Consider the following 20,373-nt stretch of genomic DNA (forward strand, 5'->3'; position numbering starts at 1 on the left):
AAAAAGACTCTAAATGACTTGTTCTCAGTAATTCATTTTTAGACTTAAAAGATATTTTTTGCATTATGCCTCAAGGTGATTTTTGGTCTTTCACCTAGATAGGCTAAGAAAGAGGGAGAAAGACACCTAGAGAGGAAAAAAAAAGGTAGGCATCTGCTTAGCATTACACATGGTGAAATGCTGGCCCTGCTGAGATCTTCACCTTTGACTTCAGTACTGCATGGTATTAACATTCACATACATTTCAGAGGCAGCTTTGTAATGAGTATCCATATATGCTGAAAGTTAACGTGAGATGCAAAGTTACCACAGAAGGTAAAATAATGAGGATAACAGCTGAACCTGATGTCTGTAAGTTTATTAGAGAAAAAGCCCTTGAAAAGGAAAGCACTTAACATAAACCAGGATGAGAAAATCATATATGATGGCCTTGTTCCTGCAAACATTTGGAAAGGGCACACCTACTAGCACAGTAACTGTGTTTAAGTCAATGACAGAATTACAATGTGAAAACAACCTTCAGTTGTTTTCAGTCAGTTCAAAACAACCTCCTGACTTTACAGTACTTGGTATTTCTATGTTAAAACAAGGAATTTTTGCATTCTACCTGACATGTGTTTAAGAAAATTCTAACAGACAGAGTAAAATAAAAAATACCTTTGCTGCTAATACGTTTTCCACCTTTTTTTTGTAAAATGAGATACTTACCATACTTCAAGAGACAGTTCCAAAGTCATTTCTGTGACCTAAACAAGAAATATTTCAATATGGTTACACCGCCTACAGATGGGAAAAAACACAAACACACCTGGAATATAAACTATTACTGTGAGAATTTTTCTTTAAATGGCTTTTTTTAAAAAGGAGGACATTTCTGAAATACATGAATGAGTTTCTTTTCTATGGAACTTTTTATTTAAAAGCACACAATGTGATTCCAAAATACACCACTAGCACTGAATAAAGTAGAAAATGCTGCTAGGTGCTGCTAGGTCCTGACTTTCTTTCATCAGATCCCAGTGTCTTGGCTTTCTTCCACTGACAATCACTTTTTGACAGTGCTATTCATCTTTGGCCTGAAGGGATCTAATTGTCTTCACACACTTCTGATCCTTTGTTTCTACTGCCAGTCACAGTCTATCTGCCACTTGCTTCCCAGTTCACTGGGTAAATTCATATTCCACTTGTATCTGAAACAAAGACTTGTAAAGGAATGATTGTTCTCGCTTCCACATGAGCCACCAAGTATCTTTCCACAGTTAAATATGCTTAAATTATCAATCAGGAAGAGTGATTGCTTACAAGTTTCTGAAAGAGGCAAGTAAACTAATAAATGTCACTACCTAATTTCATTTGCAGACCACATAGAACTACCTGACCCATAAGCTATGGGCTGGTCTCCCCTGCCTTTCGCAGAGCACTTAAAGGGGTTGCCTGCAGGCAAAAGGTTAAAAAACAATGGTTAAAACACCAATTGCATTTGTTAGGCAAAATTCAAGAGTATGAGGTTGCTAGAACTAAAACAGAATGGACAGGGATTTTTCATCTCCCCAAGCTCTCTCATACACCATGGCCACTGACACACTGGTACAGCCTTGTAGATGTGTACCAGACTCACACACCATGTCTTGTTTCACTCTACCTCTAGCTATAAATGGATTATTCTCCTTGTTTGTGGTATGTGATCACTAGGAACAGAGCTAGAACACCTCAGACTGAACATTTGCTTGACACTTATAGAGTAGTTAAGGACATGGAAGTGCAAAGCTGCCTTTGGCCTCCCACATCCCGTGTACCTACCAACAGGCCAGGTAAAACCTGGCACTTCACTCCTGCCCTCTAAAATGGGAATTGTAAACGAGGTGGAGTATTAATAGTGTGGTGGGAGAAAGAAAAGGCGAAGAAATAACAAAGGGAGAACATGAAGAAACAGAGTGAAGAGTCATATACGGAAATACTTCAAAGACAGGGTAGTAATTACATTATTGCAGCACCTGGTATTACTAATTTAGAAAGCACTTCAGAAACCATGCAGTGATCCAATGGTTGAAAAAAAGTGTACGCACACGGTATCAAATAAACCCTTGAAGTGCAATGTTCCAATAGGGAAATAGCATGCCATTTTCTATACCTTATACAGACTACCACAGAAATTTCAGGAATACATGTTGTGTATACAAATTGTCTACATTGGGCTCAAATTGACTTGATGTTCCCTTACCATTTGCTTATAAATTTCAGAGTGTATTTGGCTTTTTTCACTGATTTTTTTCCCCTATGTGCTCTGTCAAGCTTTGCTGAGTGCTGATGAGAAGTCAAAGCATATCTGTAATGTGGCAAGGGCTTATATTACCGGCATGAGCTTTGCAAACTGTGTTTTCAAAATGTATTCATCAGCTCCTTCTCACTACCTCACCTCGTGCCTGGCAGAACCAGGCATCTGCAGTCAGCCCACACTCTGGAAGCCCATGTTACCAAAGCACTTAGTGAAATAAATATGCAGAAACTTCAAAAAATGTAGTAACTTTTAAAAAAAAGGAAAATAAGTGAGGGTATCAAAATTCCAATTGCCCTAAGGCTACACCTAATAAATGCTAACTCTTACATAAGAAACTCTCTGATTTCCAATAAATAGGCCTTAACCAGTTATTTGCTGTAACCACACTTTTGAAGTTATATCCCATGGAAAACAGCAGAGCAGTCACAAACCAAGACCTCTGATCATATAATAAACCATAGCCCAAAATAGAAATGCAGACAGTATTTATACATAGAGTATATGCATACAATGTATGCGCATATATATGTGTACAATGTGTGTATATATATAAAGATAACCAGATGTGATGGATATAACTACAAGTACTGAATTACGTTCAGAATGACCTGTGATATATTACTCTAATAAATGACGATATTTTAGTATGTGCAGAACAAGCTCAATGACACACAGATTTAACAATTTCCAGGAGTTACCAAGCAGGCAGACAATCTCTGTTAAACTGTCTCCACCTGTTTTGTATATGTGTTTAAAGAGAATAATCCAATTCGGACTTGCCTTTTTTTAGAGCGTACACATTAATGCATTATTGCGCATTAACTAGGGCTGTGTTACAAGAAGCCATTTATTGAAAGTGAAACATATAATAATAAAAGAATTTCTGTTAGCTTTCTGGAAGCCACAGGCATCAGTAGTATACATATCTACTGACCAGCAAAATCTGCATAACCTCTCATGCCAACAAAGACCATTAAACTAAATTGAACCAAGAGGTGCTCAAACTGGTTTAGCAAGCAAAAGTTTGAAACCAGACTTTTAAAAAGGCTTGTCTCAGAAGGGACACTAAGGCATTCAGTAGCACTGCTTAATTCTCCTCTCAGCAGGACTGTAACAAGATAAATACAGTGCCTTCAGGCCAGTACTCTGTGTTTAACCATGGACAACAGTGAATGCTGAGAAAATGAGCTTCAGAACAGGATATGAAGAGAACACTCCTCATCTGAGATACTCCCTCCTGTGCCCCCACATATTCAGCTATTTCCTGACTGAAAGGCTGCCACCCTTACCCCCTCCATGATATATCCTAATCCCTTCTTGAAGTCAAAACTTAGCTCTATATTATGAAAACACATACATACATAGTACTGAGGTAGACTGATGGGATCAGAAATAGTCTTGGATTTCCATTCATCTAGGAAGATGTACTTCTGATGAGTATCAAAAGCAGGCCAAACGTTCTTATTTCAAGAAAGTGATTGAGGGGATGCTCTGAGTAACATCAGACTTGGTGAGAGTCCTTAAGACATCACTTAGCCTTTAGAAGCACCATCCTCTACTGATTTGTGAAGAAGCTTTATCTAACCAGAATGTGACACAGATAAAATTCAGACACCTGATAAAGGACTGAAACGTGGTATGTCCTGGTCTACACAATGGTTTAGGTCTCTCAGTTCAGGTGCTCTTTTAAGAACTTTCCATCATGTTCAAAGCTGCACCAACACAGGGCAAAGCTATGAACGTTGCAACTTACATCATTGAAAGTTAACTGGACCTCCTTCTTCTCTCCCAGTTTCAGAGAAGATATAGGAAATGTGGATGTGCCAAGAGTCTCATCCATAACGTAGTTGGCATCCATCAAAGTAACCTAGAAAAGATACATAGGTATTCAATTCTGCTTCAATTAATCCCTTTTTCATTCCATACAGGCTATGCCTAAAGTAAAAAAAAATTATACAGAAAAGGAATAGGCCTAACCCAACCCAGTCAATGCCCAATGCCAACAGACATGTTCTTTTAAAACAGGCTAAGCTCATGTATAGTGCAGGTGGCACCTTCAAGGCATCCAATTGCATGAGTACAACAGTATCATTTACAAAGCATTTTTCATCTAAGCACATTTGTTAGTAAATCTCACCATCTTTCTAAGCAGAAATAGTAACTTCAAATTATACATATAAAATATACAATTACTTCAAACTTCCAGTTAGTAAAACTTCTCTATGGAGAAACTAATATAGTTTTAAATGTGATACACCAAAAAACATTTCAGTGAAGATAGTATTCACACATCGTAGCCTTGTATCTACAGACCAAGATTTTTATAGCAATGATTTGGCAAAACATGCAGCATTCCAAATTACACGAAACTCTTCTCTGTATCCAGCCAGATCTTCAAGTCTCTTCGCATAGTCTCCATGTCAGAGCATATGCCTTTTCAAAATATGATACTATCCGAAGATGTATGTGGATACCACAAACACTGTTCAATGCTTTTGCTCTAATCCATGTGGGTCTACATCTAGCAGTCTTTTTTCTCAGTGGCAGCCTTTCAAGTTCTCAAGATGTGTAAAAAGAATTTCAAATTACCATTTACATGGTTTCTATTACATGAATTCTCCGAACTCATTTGGCTTACGGTTTTTTTCCACTTTAGGGAATTGCATCTTCTAAAATATCATAAGTTTGTGGCTTGGACCATATCTTTTGCATAAAACAAATGAAATCAAGATACAATCACTTGAATAACTAGTTACTACATCTGGGTTCAGCTTCTTCTCAGCTATAAAGAATCTTCTTCATCCTGTGCCACAAGCAACTCTTTGAAATGAACTGTATTTTAGGACAGAATACATTATTTTAATGGCATCACGTTCTTCTGTTTCCTTGCAGAACTTTATGCCCATTGCTGTAATCTCTGAGGGCTGTCTTTTAAAACCAATAGCAATAGCAAAAACTTCTTAATGGGATTTTGGAGAGCTTCTAACACTTCAGAGTGAAAACTGCACTTGGGATAGAGTTAAAGATTTAGATTAAAATAATCTGAGGAGTCCAGAGGATTGTAGAGTCTGTGTGAGCTTGGGAATTCACAATGAGGTTTTGGGTGGGGATGTGGTTTCACAGATTTGAATTCTGACACTGCAATCCATGCAGAATCCAAAGGCTCTGCCAGGCACTGCGTGTGTGTACAACAACGGCAGAAAACAAACATCAGATTTAACCTAAAGACTATCCCTTTCATGGTGAAGAGAATGTTTACCATGAACAACACATATACATGTATGCAAACATACATATCAACCAGGTCCACAATTAACCATTATTGCATGGTATCACTGGCTCTTTGCAGGCAATTTTCATGGAATTTTATATCGTATGTCTCAGAAACAAGCAACAGCCTTTAGTTATTGTAAACATACATTTCCAAATTCTACTTATATAATCAATCTTCTTGTGTTCTGTTACAGGAGATAGAAACTTGCAGAACCTGGAAGTAAGCTATGGCCATACTGTGCTGGAAATCAACAGTGTGCCAGGTCACAAAATCCTGTACTTTATAACAACTGCATAAAAGCATGCTAGAAACTGAGAAACACCTAACAAAATGTTAGCCAAATTACAAAAGATGTTTTAGTAACTGGGGGCTCTCATCTTGGTGGAAAATGAGCTAGCCACGTTATCACCACAGAAGGAAGTGAATGACCCAGGCCTCCACATGGCCAAAAATATGTGAGATCATGTAACAGTAAGAAATTAGTGGCTTGCAAGCATCTCAACTTCTTCACATCAGAACGCATAAAGATACAGAGTATAAGAGGTGGAACTGTTCCCAAGAAGGCAGCAGGTAAGCCATTGGCTGCTGCTGTTTGTGACTTCAATAATTTATCCTTTAAAAATCCTTGAATAAAATTTTGTATTCAACAAATTCATACATTACTAGGGAAGCTGCCTAAGTATAATTAAAAGCAGAATCTGACCCAGTCTTTATACAATGCCAGTAAAACCAAGGGACTGTATTTTAACTATTATTTGCTATTCCTCAGTTTACCATTCCACTCATCTTTCGAAGATCATGAGAGCTACTATAGATCACGTCAATTACTTAGCCAGCTGTAGCTCCTGCAGATCTTCCAAAACAGCACAGGATCTGCTAAGAGACAGGTAAAACTCTCTGCCCCAGGACTTCTGTTAGAATCTACAAAGGCTTTAACAGACAAAATTGAAACAATTTTTATTTCCCATACTGCAACAAAGGCAGGTTGATGAACCCAAGTTCTTCGTTTCTTCCTCCTATTTCCACAAATGCCTTCTCACAAAGAAGCCAGAATCACTCCATTCCTCTTTCTAATTCGTGATACCTGTTTGCCTGACTTGTTGTTAGAAAGCAAGAATTCAGTCAGAGATTTCAAACTTTTCTCAAGTTTCATGTGGGCAGTTTGCATGTCTACAACCAAAACATTTAGTAAGAATCAACTCAGGTGACTTTGCACCTGACCACCTGGTAGAAGCTTTCTGCAAAGCAGTAGTGAAGTTATTGTGAATTCCCTAGTATTGTTGCCTCTTGTGCAAGGTACATATGATAGTTCTTCACGGTCCATTGAGCTGATCATGGGATTCTTCCTCCCTGAACTGTAGAACCTACCCCTCTCCTCAGGAATGCAGGGGAGCCTTGTAGGAAGCACAATTCAATTTTCAGATCTTGAACAGTTTAGCCCCAAGAGATTACGGTTACGAGCTCAATGAAAAGCTTCACAAGCTTTAGCCTCTGTTGCAGTTGGCCAGTTTAGACTGAAACTCGGTAAGCTTGGATCAGAAGACTTCATTTGTTGGGGCCATCGCCTACAAAGAACCAAGCTAACAAAGGGCCATAGATAACCTTAAATGCTTGCAATGCCCAGTTATAAAATAGTTACACCTAACAGTCACCTTTTGTACACAACCCGGAAAGGCTTAACATACTGAGACTTAATGGTGCCTTTGTTAACAAGCCTGCATATGGAATACGAGTACCCAAAACATCACTGGGTGGGCTACTCAGCCCTTGGCTCCAGGCATAGAGGAAAAAGCAGAACCATGCTTCTGCTTTCTGTCTCCTCAGGGAGAAGCAGGGAATGGGCAGAGACTTGACTTTACCCCCAGCTATTCACTGTCCATAAGAGTTGTATCAGTGCAGGAAGAAGGGAGAAAATAATTTATGGCTGATTGGGGCAACCCCCAACATCAATACAGGCTGGGGGATAAAGGGATTGAGAACAGCCCTGCAGAGAAGGACTTGGGGGTACTGGTGGATGAAAAGCTGGACATGAGCCAACAATGTGCACTTGCAGCCCAGAATCTCAGGCTAGATGATCTCTAAAGGTCCCTTCCAACCCAAAGCATTCTATGATTCTATGAAGAATAGCAAGCTACTAGCCCTCAGGAGCAGTCGGAGAAATGACTCAGAGGTATACCTTACAATGACTGTCAAGGCTACTCCTTAAATAATACAATTTACACAACACCTCTTGCTTAGCACCATGCCTAAAGGCAAAAACCAGCCTTTAATGTTTAAAAAACAGTTGAAATCTTGAGACAACAGATGCCATACACATACAAGCTACTGTTATTTTAATCTTCCAGACATTGTACAACTTCCATTTTCACAGATACAGCTCAGCCATGTGATTTACCTCAAGAACATTCTCTTGGTTGGGGTCCAAAATGAACTCAAAGGTCTCATTCCACACAGGATTCACATCGTTATTGAAATGTTTTGTTCTCTTCCTGCAGTCAGGGGCGGATGGGATGAACAGCTCCACATAGGGATCTGGAGTGTCAACTACAGAGGAAAACCAATGTTCCAGTTACATAAAACTCAAGTTTAGGTTGTAATAATCAATACGACTATGTGAAACCACAAATCACCTGTTGTGGTTTAGCCCCAGCCAGCAACTAAGCATCACGCAGCCACTCGCTCACTCCCCCTGCCCCGGTGGGATGGGGGAGAGAATCGGAGGAGTGAGAAACATTCCTGGGTTGAGATAAGAACAGTTTAATAATTAAAATAAAGTAAAATAGTAATAATAATAATAATACTAATATACAAAGCAAGTGATGCACAATGCAATTGCTCACCACCCGCCGACCAGTACCCAGACAGCTCCCGAGCAGCAATCGCTGCTCCCTGGCCAACTGCCCCCCAGTTTATATACTGAGCATGACGTCATATGGTATGGAATAGCCCTTTGGCCAGTTTGGATCAAGTCTTCTGGCTGTGTCCCCTCCCAGTTTCTTGTGCACCTGGCAGAGTATGGGAAGCTGAAAAGTCCTTGACTAGTATAAGCAGTACTTAGCAACAACTAAAACATCAGTGTGTTATCAGCATTCTTCTCCTACTAAATCCAAAACACAGCACTATGCCCACTACTAGGAAGAAAATTAACTCTATTCCAGCCAAAACCAGGACATCACCTCATGGTCTATGACTGAAAAATACTCAACTATAGAAATTACATGAATATAATGACATGAATGACACAATGATATTAACAATCTCCCAAAAAGAAAATGACATTATGCTTTTAAGAGGGGAGGAGAAAAGCCTTCAACAAACAGAATGGCACTGGAACTGATTCAAGTTTATTGGAAATACGTATACTTCTACCAGGCAGTGGTAATTATTTTTAAAAACTCTTACCCCTTCCTCTCTTTCTAGCCTTTAATTACTTTGGCTTGTGTCACAGAAGTAAGTATTCCACAAAAACAGTCTTCAGTTAACAACGAAAACAAGCAGCTTGGTATACAGTTTTGGATCCTCTTTCACCTTTGCTGGTTTGGCAAATCATAAAGGCAATCAGTCCAGCCACTTATGTACTGCTAAACATGGCATAAGGAGAGCTGTTCATATCCAAAACAATTGCAATCACCAGAGCTTTGTGGAGGTCACCACAGAATCAAGATCTTATTTACACAGTATATTTGAATAACAACTGCGCAGAACACTAACTGAAAATACAGAAACATATGCCAACTATAGCTAATCAGAATTATCAGTGGGAGAAAAATACACATTGACAAAAACTCATCTGATGTGTCCAATAATAGCCATTCCTGAGAGCAAAGAATGCATTGTTGGCAGCCCTAAAAATCCTACCTTTCCAACCGGTTAAAGCATGTAATTTTTTTCTGTCCAATAAGATTTTTTTTTCTGTCAAATTGGGCCAAGGCTGATATAGTCCTTTACAGATTTCTCTAAAACATTGCTCAGATGCTTCACAGGAAAGCATGGCAAGTTATTTCTGTGGTTTTGGTGATCATGAAAAGCCACCTGCTCTGCTCTGTAAATCGCGCACATCCTTCCAGCATCCTCTCTTCAAAGTTTGTCCTCTGCTTTAGTGAAACATTTTCAAGCAAATAGAATACCCACCAAAAACAAGAATCTTTGCCTTAAAGGTCTCTTTTTGAAAGAGATTAAAACCCATTACTGGGTAAAACAGGTCTGAACACTCCTCCTTGTACACACTTTAAGTCTAAAGATACTTTCTTCAACAAAGCCAAATGTTTTTAGAGACTCTTGGATTTCAATTAAAATTTATCAGTGAGATCACTGAGGCCCAGAACCACATGGTCATTTCAGGCAGGAGAAGGAGGAAAAGAGCAAAACAAAAAAGTTTGATACTTTCAGATGGTAATCAATCATCTTTTTGAAAAAGAAAAAAAAAAAAAAAAAACCAATAAAAGGCTTTTTGAAACCACTCAGGAGATTCTGTATGTGTACCAGGGCAGAACGGAATCAAAACTCAAAACATTTGGCCTCCCGGCAATTCTAGTGGGGCACATCAGCCAGACCTAACACATCTTCTGATGCCATTGCCAAACATAGAAGATACTGAACTTACCCACAAAGTGCTTCAAATATCTCTGAAAATGCAGAATAACACACAAGAGTCATGGTTTGAATTAAGTGCTCCTCTAGCCAGGGAAGTTTTAGGGACAGTAAACAAACATTCTCCTAGACTCAGGCTCCCCCAATTAAAATTTTGTATGTAAATAGACTGTAATTCAAAAATTTCACTGTGTGAGAATTTCTTTGGACTGCTACAACACTCCCCAGAACTTCTCAGGGAGTTTTACGCTGTGCTCCGTATCTGTGGGGTCTACCTAATTGCTGTGATTTGGCAGGTCACACTGCTGCCTGTATAATCAACAAGCAGCTACTTAAAGTTGGGGATCAGTGTGGAAAGCCTTTAAACAGCAATCTTTATTAGCTCCTAAGAATTTATGTCTGATGTTGTCTCCTATTTAAAGTCAGGGGAACAGGGGAATCAACCCCACAGTGTTTTTTAAATCTGTTTTCTCACTGGCAGATGTAACTAATTGCCAACTTTTACTGAATACATTAGCTCCCTTGAATTACTACACAAAATTGTGCCAGAAAGAAGGGAATCAAGGCCCCTTGAAACTAAACAGCAAAATACCTACCAAAATCAGCAGTGACAAGATCGCATCTGGTAAGTCTGAACATGGAGCACTACTTTGGCAATAAACTCTACAGACTTGCTCTGCTAAGAGACTGATCTTGCCTACAATAGCTTGGTTTTTTACCAAAATACTGGTTCTGAACAATGTTCTGGGAAAAATGTCAATGCTTCCCTTTCCATTCAATTTTTTATGTGATTATGTGATCAGCTCTAAGTTACAAAACTCTAATTTTTTCTTTTAAACACAAACAGCAAATGGTTTCCTATCTATATTCAAAATCCTGAAGCATGTGGAAACCCCATACCATTACACAGCTGGCATACAGGTGCCATTACTAACTTCGTATCAGACAGACTCCAAATAAGTGTTGAAACAGAAACTAAACCCAAGGCACAGAACAACTAAACTTAGAAAAATCAGTCTTCATGATCAGTATTGCCAAGCCGCCTCCTCACTCCCTGGCTTTATTATCTTTTTTAACCCAAGGCAAAGAGTTAATCATCTGCCCTTTCATGTTTTAAAGCTTATTTTGTGCTATTTTCAATTAAGAAAATGAAAATCTATTCTTTTATAACTTCCTTCTTCCGAGGAAGAGGAAAAATACTGGAAGACTGTGTGCTCCGATTAAGATATTGCTATAAGCTATACTATAGTAATCAAATCTTACTCATTATTGGTTGGGGACCAAAAACCAGCTACCAGAAATCTGGCAAGTAACACAAAAGTATTCACTTAATGTATTTCAAAACATTAAAGTTACCAAAAGCAGATAAAGCAGACAGACTGTGTATCCTCTCGCACAGATGTATTTATTCCTCTGTTTGTTTTTGCTAGTAGATTTGCCAGGTATGTTTTTCAAAAAAACTAATCTGATAATGTAAGTGAAAAGTAGCTTGATCAGGTAACTGCTGTTATCTATATTTTGATTTTAGCTGGAAGCATCTTTATTAAATTGTTTATGGGTCAAAAGCTGGTGTTCTGCGAGTGTAATCAATACAAGAGAATTATGTATGTAGAGACAACACTGTCATGGAATTGCTCTTTTATTTTAGCAGCCCACTTGCAATAGCAACCACAGACTTTTCAAAAGAAGCAACATGTAAGAATTTGTACTTCTTCCTCAGTACACTTCTGAAGAAAATTAAGTTTCTATACAGCTCAGCTAGGCTCTGGGCTATTCTTCGCACAAGCATGACTTCTCGCATGACTGCATAATTTGTGGGCTAGCTATCTGCAGTGCATCTCAACTTTTTAATGTAGGTAAAGTTTGGAACGTTTCCAAATGGAAAACTTGGAAGGTTTGCAAATGGACACATGCACTACCATAAGACAGTAACTGTATGGTATGATTCCATATTCCTCTCTTCCTGGCACTCTTTGACTATTTACAATAAGTGCCTCAACATGTGCATGCAACTAAAATGTCATACTTCTCCCAAAGAGCTTCATACACAATGGCATAGATAATGCTCTGGAATAGAGGGACCAGACTCCATTAGTATTCTCAGGAAAAAATTAATATGAGCTGACAATTAAGTAAAAAGTGTATCTAAAACCCCATCTTTACACTAAAAAATAAAACTAAGTTTCAGCATTGATGTCAATGGAACTAACAGAGGGTCCTGCAATTAGCAGCTTATAGCTAGATGAATTATAAAGGTAATTAACAAAATGTTCATAATAATCCTTTTGTAAGATTTACAGCATCCACCAAATCTCCAGGGGTTGAAGAAAGTTATCCAATAACAAAAGCCGAGTCGGCATCTAAAATGTTATTTTTAAACACACTGGCTTAAGAAATGGCTGAGAGGTAGGAAGTAAGGATTCAATAACTTTTCCTCACTTGATTTATCTACTGGTTAAGTAATTGCTATAGAATTCTAACTCTAAATTACATTATGAATCATGAAGTGAAACACACAATGGACAGTAATTAGGATCAATCATTTTCACATTAAAAATGAGTAATGCTTTAAGCAATCTGTCTATTAAAGAAACCTGTAAAATTTTCTACAATGACTGGAAACCATTTGATCTTATGTTACTAATTTGGTGAGATGACTGTCATCAGGCCCCCATATTGATACAACTAACATTTCAGACATATGATTTATATTTCAGTCATTCCAATGTCAATTATTTCAATAGCATAATAGACATTAAAGAACTATAGAAAGCCTGTTCAAATATAAAATACCAAGGATGAAGCCACTACCATCATACATTAAAATTTCTCATTTGTCCATCAAAAGCTGAAAGAAATACAAAGTTCTTGAAGTATTCCAAAATCTGGTTTGCTACAAAAAAATTCTGCACCCTAAGAATTTGTCCTTTTTTTCCACATGAGCATGTCATAAACACTTGTGTTCATAATGAATATGAAATAAAACTATATTAACTTCAATTTCAGTTAATATATACATCAACATTATAGAAAGTAAATCGGGATCCAGATTATTTGGACCCATGATCTCCAGATACCATGTTTATGCAATTACAGGAATATTCCAGCAAGTACATGGCACAACTTCCTTGAAGAACTACATTAGTTTGGTTCATTGGAGTTTTCGCCTTCTGGTTAGCCAACATCCTCCACCATTAAGCACAACCCCGTTCATAAAATCTTACTAGGTCACAAATGACCATCTTTGTCTACTTCCCACCATTTTTTTGGCTTATTGTACTACAGTACAACTTGGTTAGCATGAAGTTACGTACAGCTGAGCGGCTTGACTGAAGCCAAGCTAATAATGGAAATTGCTGAACTACCTCCCTCTCCTCCGAGGGGAAGGAAGCTAAAAAATGCCAGCTGTGCCTTATGCACAAGTGGTTCTGGCTGGTGAAGGGAGCTTGAGCAGGCTGTGCAGCACACACTCACTGCTGTCTGGCTGCATGGCTCCTCTGAATTTTACAGAAGTTATCAAACCTACCATTTCCCTAGAGAAACACAAAGTAGGGGGCACAAAGGTGTTTTCAATGGGTTGAACGTTAACTGGTATCGATCACAGTAAACCAGCATGGCATGAACTACATGAATTTCTTCCTAGGCCAGAAACACAGTTTTGATGTGTGTTTAAAAACAATGACTGAATTTTTATTCAAATAGTGTTTTTTATGGGGCTCACTGGACCATATGCTTCACAGTGGCATGGAAATACAATTTGATCTCCCTGCCACAGTCAGGTGAAAATGTAATGAATTTTAAAATAATGTTTTTTCCCAGTTTAATGCAATTTTCCAGTTTTAAAAAAGGGAATTCTTAAAAACAGTACTTATCAATAATTGTCAAGTATCAGTAATTCCCAAATAATTAATGTTTCCCAAACAACATATTAACAAACATATGAATTATTAGGTTTGGCTTACCCTTACTCTGCTGCACACTAGTGAAAGGACAGACTAACACAAGGGCCTAAGAAAAGATGTCTCCTGTGTTCAGAAGAACATAGGCACCAGTAACTGATTAATTAATTCAGTATCAGATGGGCAAGGAGGAATGGAAAAAAGGCAGAGCCACAAGGTCCCCCACAGAGCAGCCAGCAAAGCTACCTGGCTGTGTGACGCGATGGAGGGGATGGTAAACAGTCCGATTACGCTGCTGGGTGCTCAGGGTAAGACATAGGCTTGGTGTACCCTCCCTGCCAATTCACAGGCAACAAAACAGTATGTAGAGTCTTTGCTGCAGAGGCTGGCGGGTATGATTTTGGACACCAAGAAGTTCTTCTCCCACCTGAAGAGGTGGAGCCCGGGAATGCCAGGAGCAGAACTGGCTGTGTCAGGCTGCCACATGCAAACACATCTCGTCACTCTCTTAGGTAATCTTTGCGTTAAAAACTACCAAAGCCGCAAAATCACAAGCCCTCTATTCAATACTATAAAACACTGCAGCAGCTAACAGCAACAAGGCTGAACTTTTGATCTGTCTTTTTGGATATGTTCTGAATTTCCATTTTCAAAAAGGACTGTAGCTGAGTCCACTATAAATTCAGGCCTCCCATTCACTTGGAGCAGATTCTTCTGAGAGTCTTCAAACAGACAAATTCATAGTCTAGCAGTAATACAGATGCTAAACTAAGAGTCCGGAGACATGCCAGAAGGCCACAGGGAACCTAAAATATCCAGGAGTACACAGAGAGACTACACATAAGGGGTCCCAAGGAGGAGATGACAGGTTATTTGCTGCCTGTGTTTAAGGTACTACAGGGAATGCCAGGGCTTTTGCCCTTCATCTTCAAGAGGGATTTTGCAACGGGGATGATGCAGCATGAGATTTCATGAGCGGAAGGTGAGTACAAGTGAAGCAAGGCAGCTCCCAAAGCAGCAGCTATGCTATGAGAAATCCTGTGATTAGGTAATACATTTATTAGAGATTATTAGTGCCTTGTATTACAGCGCTTTTCATCTCTGGCATTACTTGAGTGAAGGAAAGAACTGAACTCCCAGCACAGGCTGTGCACTCACACAGGTTACTGGGGTGGGACACCACTAGCAGTTTTGCTGATCCAGCCTTGAAAGGAAAAAAAAAAAAAACCCAAACAAGTGAGTTGAACTCTTCAGTAGGTTCAAACCAAATTTGTAGAAGTTCCAAGACCAAAAAAATATTCACTTCTCTACATTACCTGTACAGTTCCCTTTGCAGACAGACAGCAGTGAAAAGTGTCTAAAACATTAGCTTGCAACAGCCCAGAGAAAAATCTGTTTTTCTAGTAGTATGCCAGAATCTAAGGGATTTGTTTTTTTTTTTTTTTAATTAATTGAAACCCCTAGTTCTTAAGAGCTTTTTCAGTGTTGAACTTGTGAAACATTTCACTCTGCCAACAAAGACACAAGCAGGAGAGAAGGAATAGGCGGCATGGCTGCCTAGTTCAGCTATGACTGTGGGTCCACAGTAATGCCAGATCTGGGCAGTGATAATTTGGTTTAGAGTAGGTTTAGGCATATCATCACATTCCTGGTAAATTACTCAAAACCCACAATATGACTTTTATTCCAGATTTATGTTAGCTGATGGAGTACAGATTATACCTAGTCTGGCATAAAGTCTGCTAACACAAATTTAAACTGGCAACGTTTTCTGAATCCACAGAACAAGTTTACACTGGATCTGTGTTTGGTATCAGGAGGCTTTAGAGGTTTTGGTCCTTTACCAGCAGCCCTAGAGCTTGATTTATTATATTGCTGAAGTGCAGCCTCCAGGCTTTTGAGCGAGAAGAGGCTCTTCCTTCGACTTTTTAACTCAGACAATTGTCAGGAACCTGGAGCTGTCCTAACTGGGCAGAACTGTAGCTAAGTATAGCCTCAGGTTGGCTATGTAAACATCACATCTTAGTAAAACCATCATCATTGCTACTGCAAGCAATTACAGGAAACTCAAAAATAAAGTGACACCTGTGAATTGTGTCTGCCCCAACCTCGCTGCTCAGTTGGGTTATTACAGGCATTTCATTTACAGGACTGAGGAACGGATTGCAAAGCACTTAGGCAGAAGAACATATGCCCACCAACGTTAACAGGTCCATAAAGGGAAATGGATGATTGTGCATCTGAGTTAATCTGTCCAGCTAAGCATGGAGCAACCTAGCATTAAGCAGACATTCCCTGTATTTCAACTGTCCTATAACACTGTTGACCAGACACTTTGATAGAGCATAGCTTTTAGTGACAGTTTACAAAAGTGTTACTTTCTGTAGTGATCAAGATTAAATGATATTTTTTCTTCTCCCTTTCAGAATACATTCAGTCACAAATATATAAATTAGCATATTTATTTATGCATAAAAACTTTTCTTTGATACAGACCAATATATGGGACAGTTAGCATCCTGTAAAATGCAAGTAACCAGAGGATGCTTCAAATCACACTTTTAAAAACACATTTTCAAAACAAATTAGAAGTCTTCTTCATGCAGTAGATAGCAACCTGCAGAACTCCTTGTCAAAGAAGCTGTGGATGAGAAGACTTATGTGGATTCAAGGAAAACCAGTGAAGTTTATGCAAGAGAAACTCAGTGAGGGCTACTAATCACATCAGAAGCACATCCAGCTCAGAGTCCCTTACTGAAGACAGCCGAGTGGTTGGAGATGATCAGAGGAAAGTATCACATGCTTACCCTGTTTGTGTTTTTCCTTTGTATCTGACTATGACTTATGTTCTTCCTGATTCTCCCTTAGGATCAGGCATTAGCCCAACCCTAACACAACTTTGAAGCCCTCCCTGGGAAGGGGGATAAGAGGAAAAAGAAAAGAAAGCGGGAAGAAATCAAATTTTTACAGAGGACAAATAGAATAAAAGGAGGGACACCCCTCCTAAATGGAGGGAGTGAAAGGCTCAAACTGGAGAAGCATTTGTGTCCACAACTCCCTGCAGGAGAGCCCCACCTCAAAGTTCTGCCTGGATACATGACAGCACATGACACAGAAACAGTCCCCAGTCACCCTCAAGCTTCATTCTCCTGGGGTTGCAGTTGGTCACAGCATGGCAAGGGCAGGAAGACAAGGAGGTCTTTCAACCAGAATATCAGGCAAGATGGATCCTTGGACGAAGTCAGCATGACTGCTTTGATGTTATCATTACAGTGTAACAGAGTAACAGGAATGCCTTCCTCTAGGATGAAAACAAGTTTTCCCTAACATTTTACAGAAACAGTTCCTGCCTCAATAACTACATGGTAAATGTTCAGAGATAGAATTTGGTTCTCATCCAAAAGGTATTTTTGCAACTGGAAAGAGCAGCATTTTCTAGATCAGTTCACTGTGGAACACATAAGCCTGTTTCCAACACGACTTTCACCTCCCAGCACTGCTTCTGGCTAACCCTACAACAAGGCAAAAATATTGCATGTGTCAAGGAAACTGAAATCTAGTCTACAGTTGCCTCAGTGTTAGACCGAGATCTGCAGTAGACATTTCATGAGCAGTTGTAACTAGTATTGTTCATTTTTGAAGATACACATCTTTTAAGGATATGCCTCTAGAGCCAGAGTCAGCTGCTATGGTTGGCGATGGAGCATGGACCACTACGGGACATGACCAACAGTAGGGCTGGTATAAGGGCTGTCAGGAAGAGTCAAATCAAAGGGGTTGTTCAAGCCCTTTTGGGGCTTGTGGATCTTGGTCATCCTGGGACTCAGTTGCTCATCCAGGCCACCCCAGCGCAGACTGGAGCAGCATGGGTCCAAATGGGAATATTTCTATCTCCCTCCTGCAAGATACTTCCAGCATTCCTCCTCTGCTTTACTCTGTTAGGCATATAGTACATCTATAAGCTGTGGCTCCCGGCCATGTGAAGATCTGCATGTGCAGCTTGTAGGTCTTGGAAGATTGGCCAACTCTGACCTACTTTTTCCAGGTTGTTAGGCTGGCAAAGGGGAGGAGTTTGGCTTGTTTTTTCCTCTTGAAGCTCCCTTGCAAAAATCAGGTCCTGCTTCACAGCCTTGCAGGAAGTGTATTATCTGATGACACTTCAACAGTTAAGTATACTGTAGCTAAGCCGTGGTGCAAGACCAGTCAGCTGTGATACAGAGAACAGCTGGACTAGTCCTGAATGAGCTGCTGTAATACACCATTCTGGCCATGCTCTAACACAAGCAGGCAAATCTCCAATTCCTTCCCCTTCAGCTAGCTTAGGTTTAAAACACTGCATATGTATGCCTAAACTGCACCAGACTACTGTGACTGGCTTTAAATGAGCCCACTTCAACACCAAGAGCTATGGCTGAAAGGGAACAGCTCCCCAGGGTAAAGGCATATGAAGAGAGAAATGGTGACTGAAACTGCACTGGACATCACCATCCACATTGTTGACGCAGATCCTACAGCCAGGGCCAGGCTGGTGCTGCAGGCAGGGAAAGGTGCACACTTGTCCCACACAATGCCACAGCTCATTTCCTTTAGAGAAGCCAGAGACAACCAGGAAGCACATCAGTGACACTGCCCCAGTGGAAGAACATCTCCTTGACTTGTGGGGGACATCTATTGCTGGTTGCAGTAGCATGGGCTAACCATGCCAAGAGTCACTTACAGAAGCTGCTTTCCACCTCCATGTTAACAAGTTTTGCAAGCAGGGTTGAGCTCTGTTGACAGGAGTGCTCGCAAAATACTTTAACTTGTGTATCTGAGCAGCCTAACTACAGTGGAAATGCATCCTTAATTCCAACTGGGTGGCCAGAAACTGGTATAGCTTGTGGTACTGGTACTCAGCTTCTATACAAACTTTAAACATTTTTAAGACAAAACATTTCCTTAAAATGTCCAGAATTACACTGTTTATTATCATAACATCAAAAGTAGATGAAGAAAAACCTGAAAATTCAAAACAGGATTAAGCAAGATTAGCGATCATTAAGAGTATAGTCATACAACTACTTTCTTTTGCACATGCTACCAATTGTTTTGAAAGCCAGTATACTTAAATAGATCTTCAAAGATGTAAGACAAATTTTATGATACTTCCCTTGGCCCACCACACCCCTTGAAAATCCAGAAGGGGACAGGATCCTATGTAAAGAACCACCACAGTTTGCAAGCATTTCTCTTCCAGAATGCTGCAGTTTGGGATTCTGGTCTTTTTCTACAAGTTCTTGTGCTGTCATGGAAGAAAGGAAAGGCTCTACAGTATGGTGTGGTATCTGGAGTAGATTCAAACCTAAACATCCAATGTATAAGAATTCACTGGACTGAAGGCAGGTCTTTTCCAAAAGCTCCAGTCAAAGAAGTGATTTTACAAGGTCTACTGACCCTTGCAACCAGCAGAAAGCTAAGCAATTGAAATAATTAAATCCTTGCCAAAAACATGCAGATATTGAGATATTCCATCTTGTATTGGGTTTATGTGGCAGGTTTGGGGCAGCAGAGGGGTAGGGGGGCTGCAGGGGTGGCTTCTGTGAGAAGATACCAGAAGCTGCCCCCATGTCAGACAGAGCCAGTTTTAGCTGGCTCCAAGATGGACCAGCTGCTAGCCAAAGCTGACCCCATCAGCAGCACTGGTGGTACCTCTGTGATAACATATTTAAGAAAGGGTACAAAACACCTTGCAGCAGCTGTGAGAGAGGAACAAAAAAGTGTGAGAGAAGCAACTACGCAGACACCAAGTCAGTAAAGAAGGAGGTGGAGAAGGTGCTCCAGGTGCTGGAGCAGAGATTGCCCTGCACCCTGTGATGAAGACCATGGTGAAGCAAGTTGTCCCCCTGTAGCCAATGGAGAACCATGGTGGAGTAGAGATCCACACTGAAGCCTGTGGAGGATCCCACGCTGGAGCAGGCAGATGTGCCCTGAAGGAAGCCACAGCCTGTGCAGAACCCATACAGGAGCAGACTCCTGGCAGGAGCTGCAGCCTGTGGAGAGGAGCCCACACAGGAGCAGATTTTCTGGCAAGAACTGTGGCCGTTGGAGGACCCATGCTAGAGCATTACATTCCTGAAGGACTGTACCCCATGGAAAGGACCATGCTGGAACAGTTCTTGAAGGGCTGCAGCCCATGGGAAGGCCCCACGTTGGAGAAGGTTGTGAAGGACTTTATGCTGTGGGAGGGACCCCACGCTGGAACAGGGGGAAAATGTGAGGAAGAAGGAGCAGCAGAGACATGTTATGAACTGACCACAACCCCCATTCCCCATCCCCCTGCATCGCTTGGTAGG

The 20,373-nt window shown here is 40.2% G+C and overlaps 1 protein-coding gene across 1 annotated transcript in view; it reads right to left on the reverse strand.

The window, feature by feature from the left end:
- PLA2G4A (phospholipase A2 group IVA) overlaps positions 1-20,373 on the reverse strand; it is a 74,876-nt gene that overhangs the window by 42,973 nt on the left and 11,530 nt on the right. Inside the window, exons 3-5 of the mRNA XM_075711067.1 lie at positions 7,948-8,096; positions 4,032-4,145; positions 709-746 (exon numbers count right to left, since the gene is read on the reverse strand). Of these exons, the coding sequence (XP_075567182.1) occupies positions 709-746; positions 4,032-4,145; positions 7,948-8,096 (301 nt within the window). The remainder of the gene's footprint in view (positions 1-708; positions 747-4,031; positions 4,146-7,947; positions 8,097-20,373) is intronic.

This window comes from Pelecanus crispus, chromosome 5, assembly GCF_030463565.1.
Source record: "Pelecanus crispus isolate bPelCri1 chromosome 5, bPelCri1.pri, whole genome shotgun sequence".
In the NCBI taxonomy this organism is placed as follows: domain Eukaryota; kingdom Metazoa; phylum Chordata; class Aves; order Pelecaniformes; family Pelecanidae; genus Pelecanus; species Pelecanus crispus.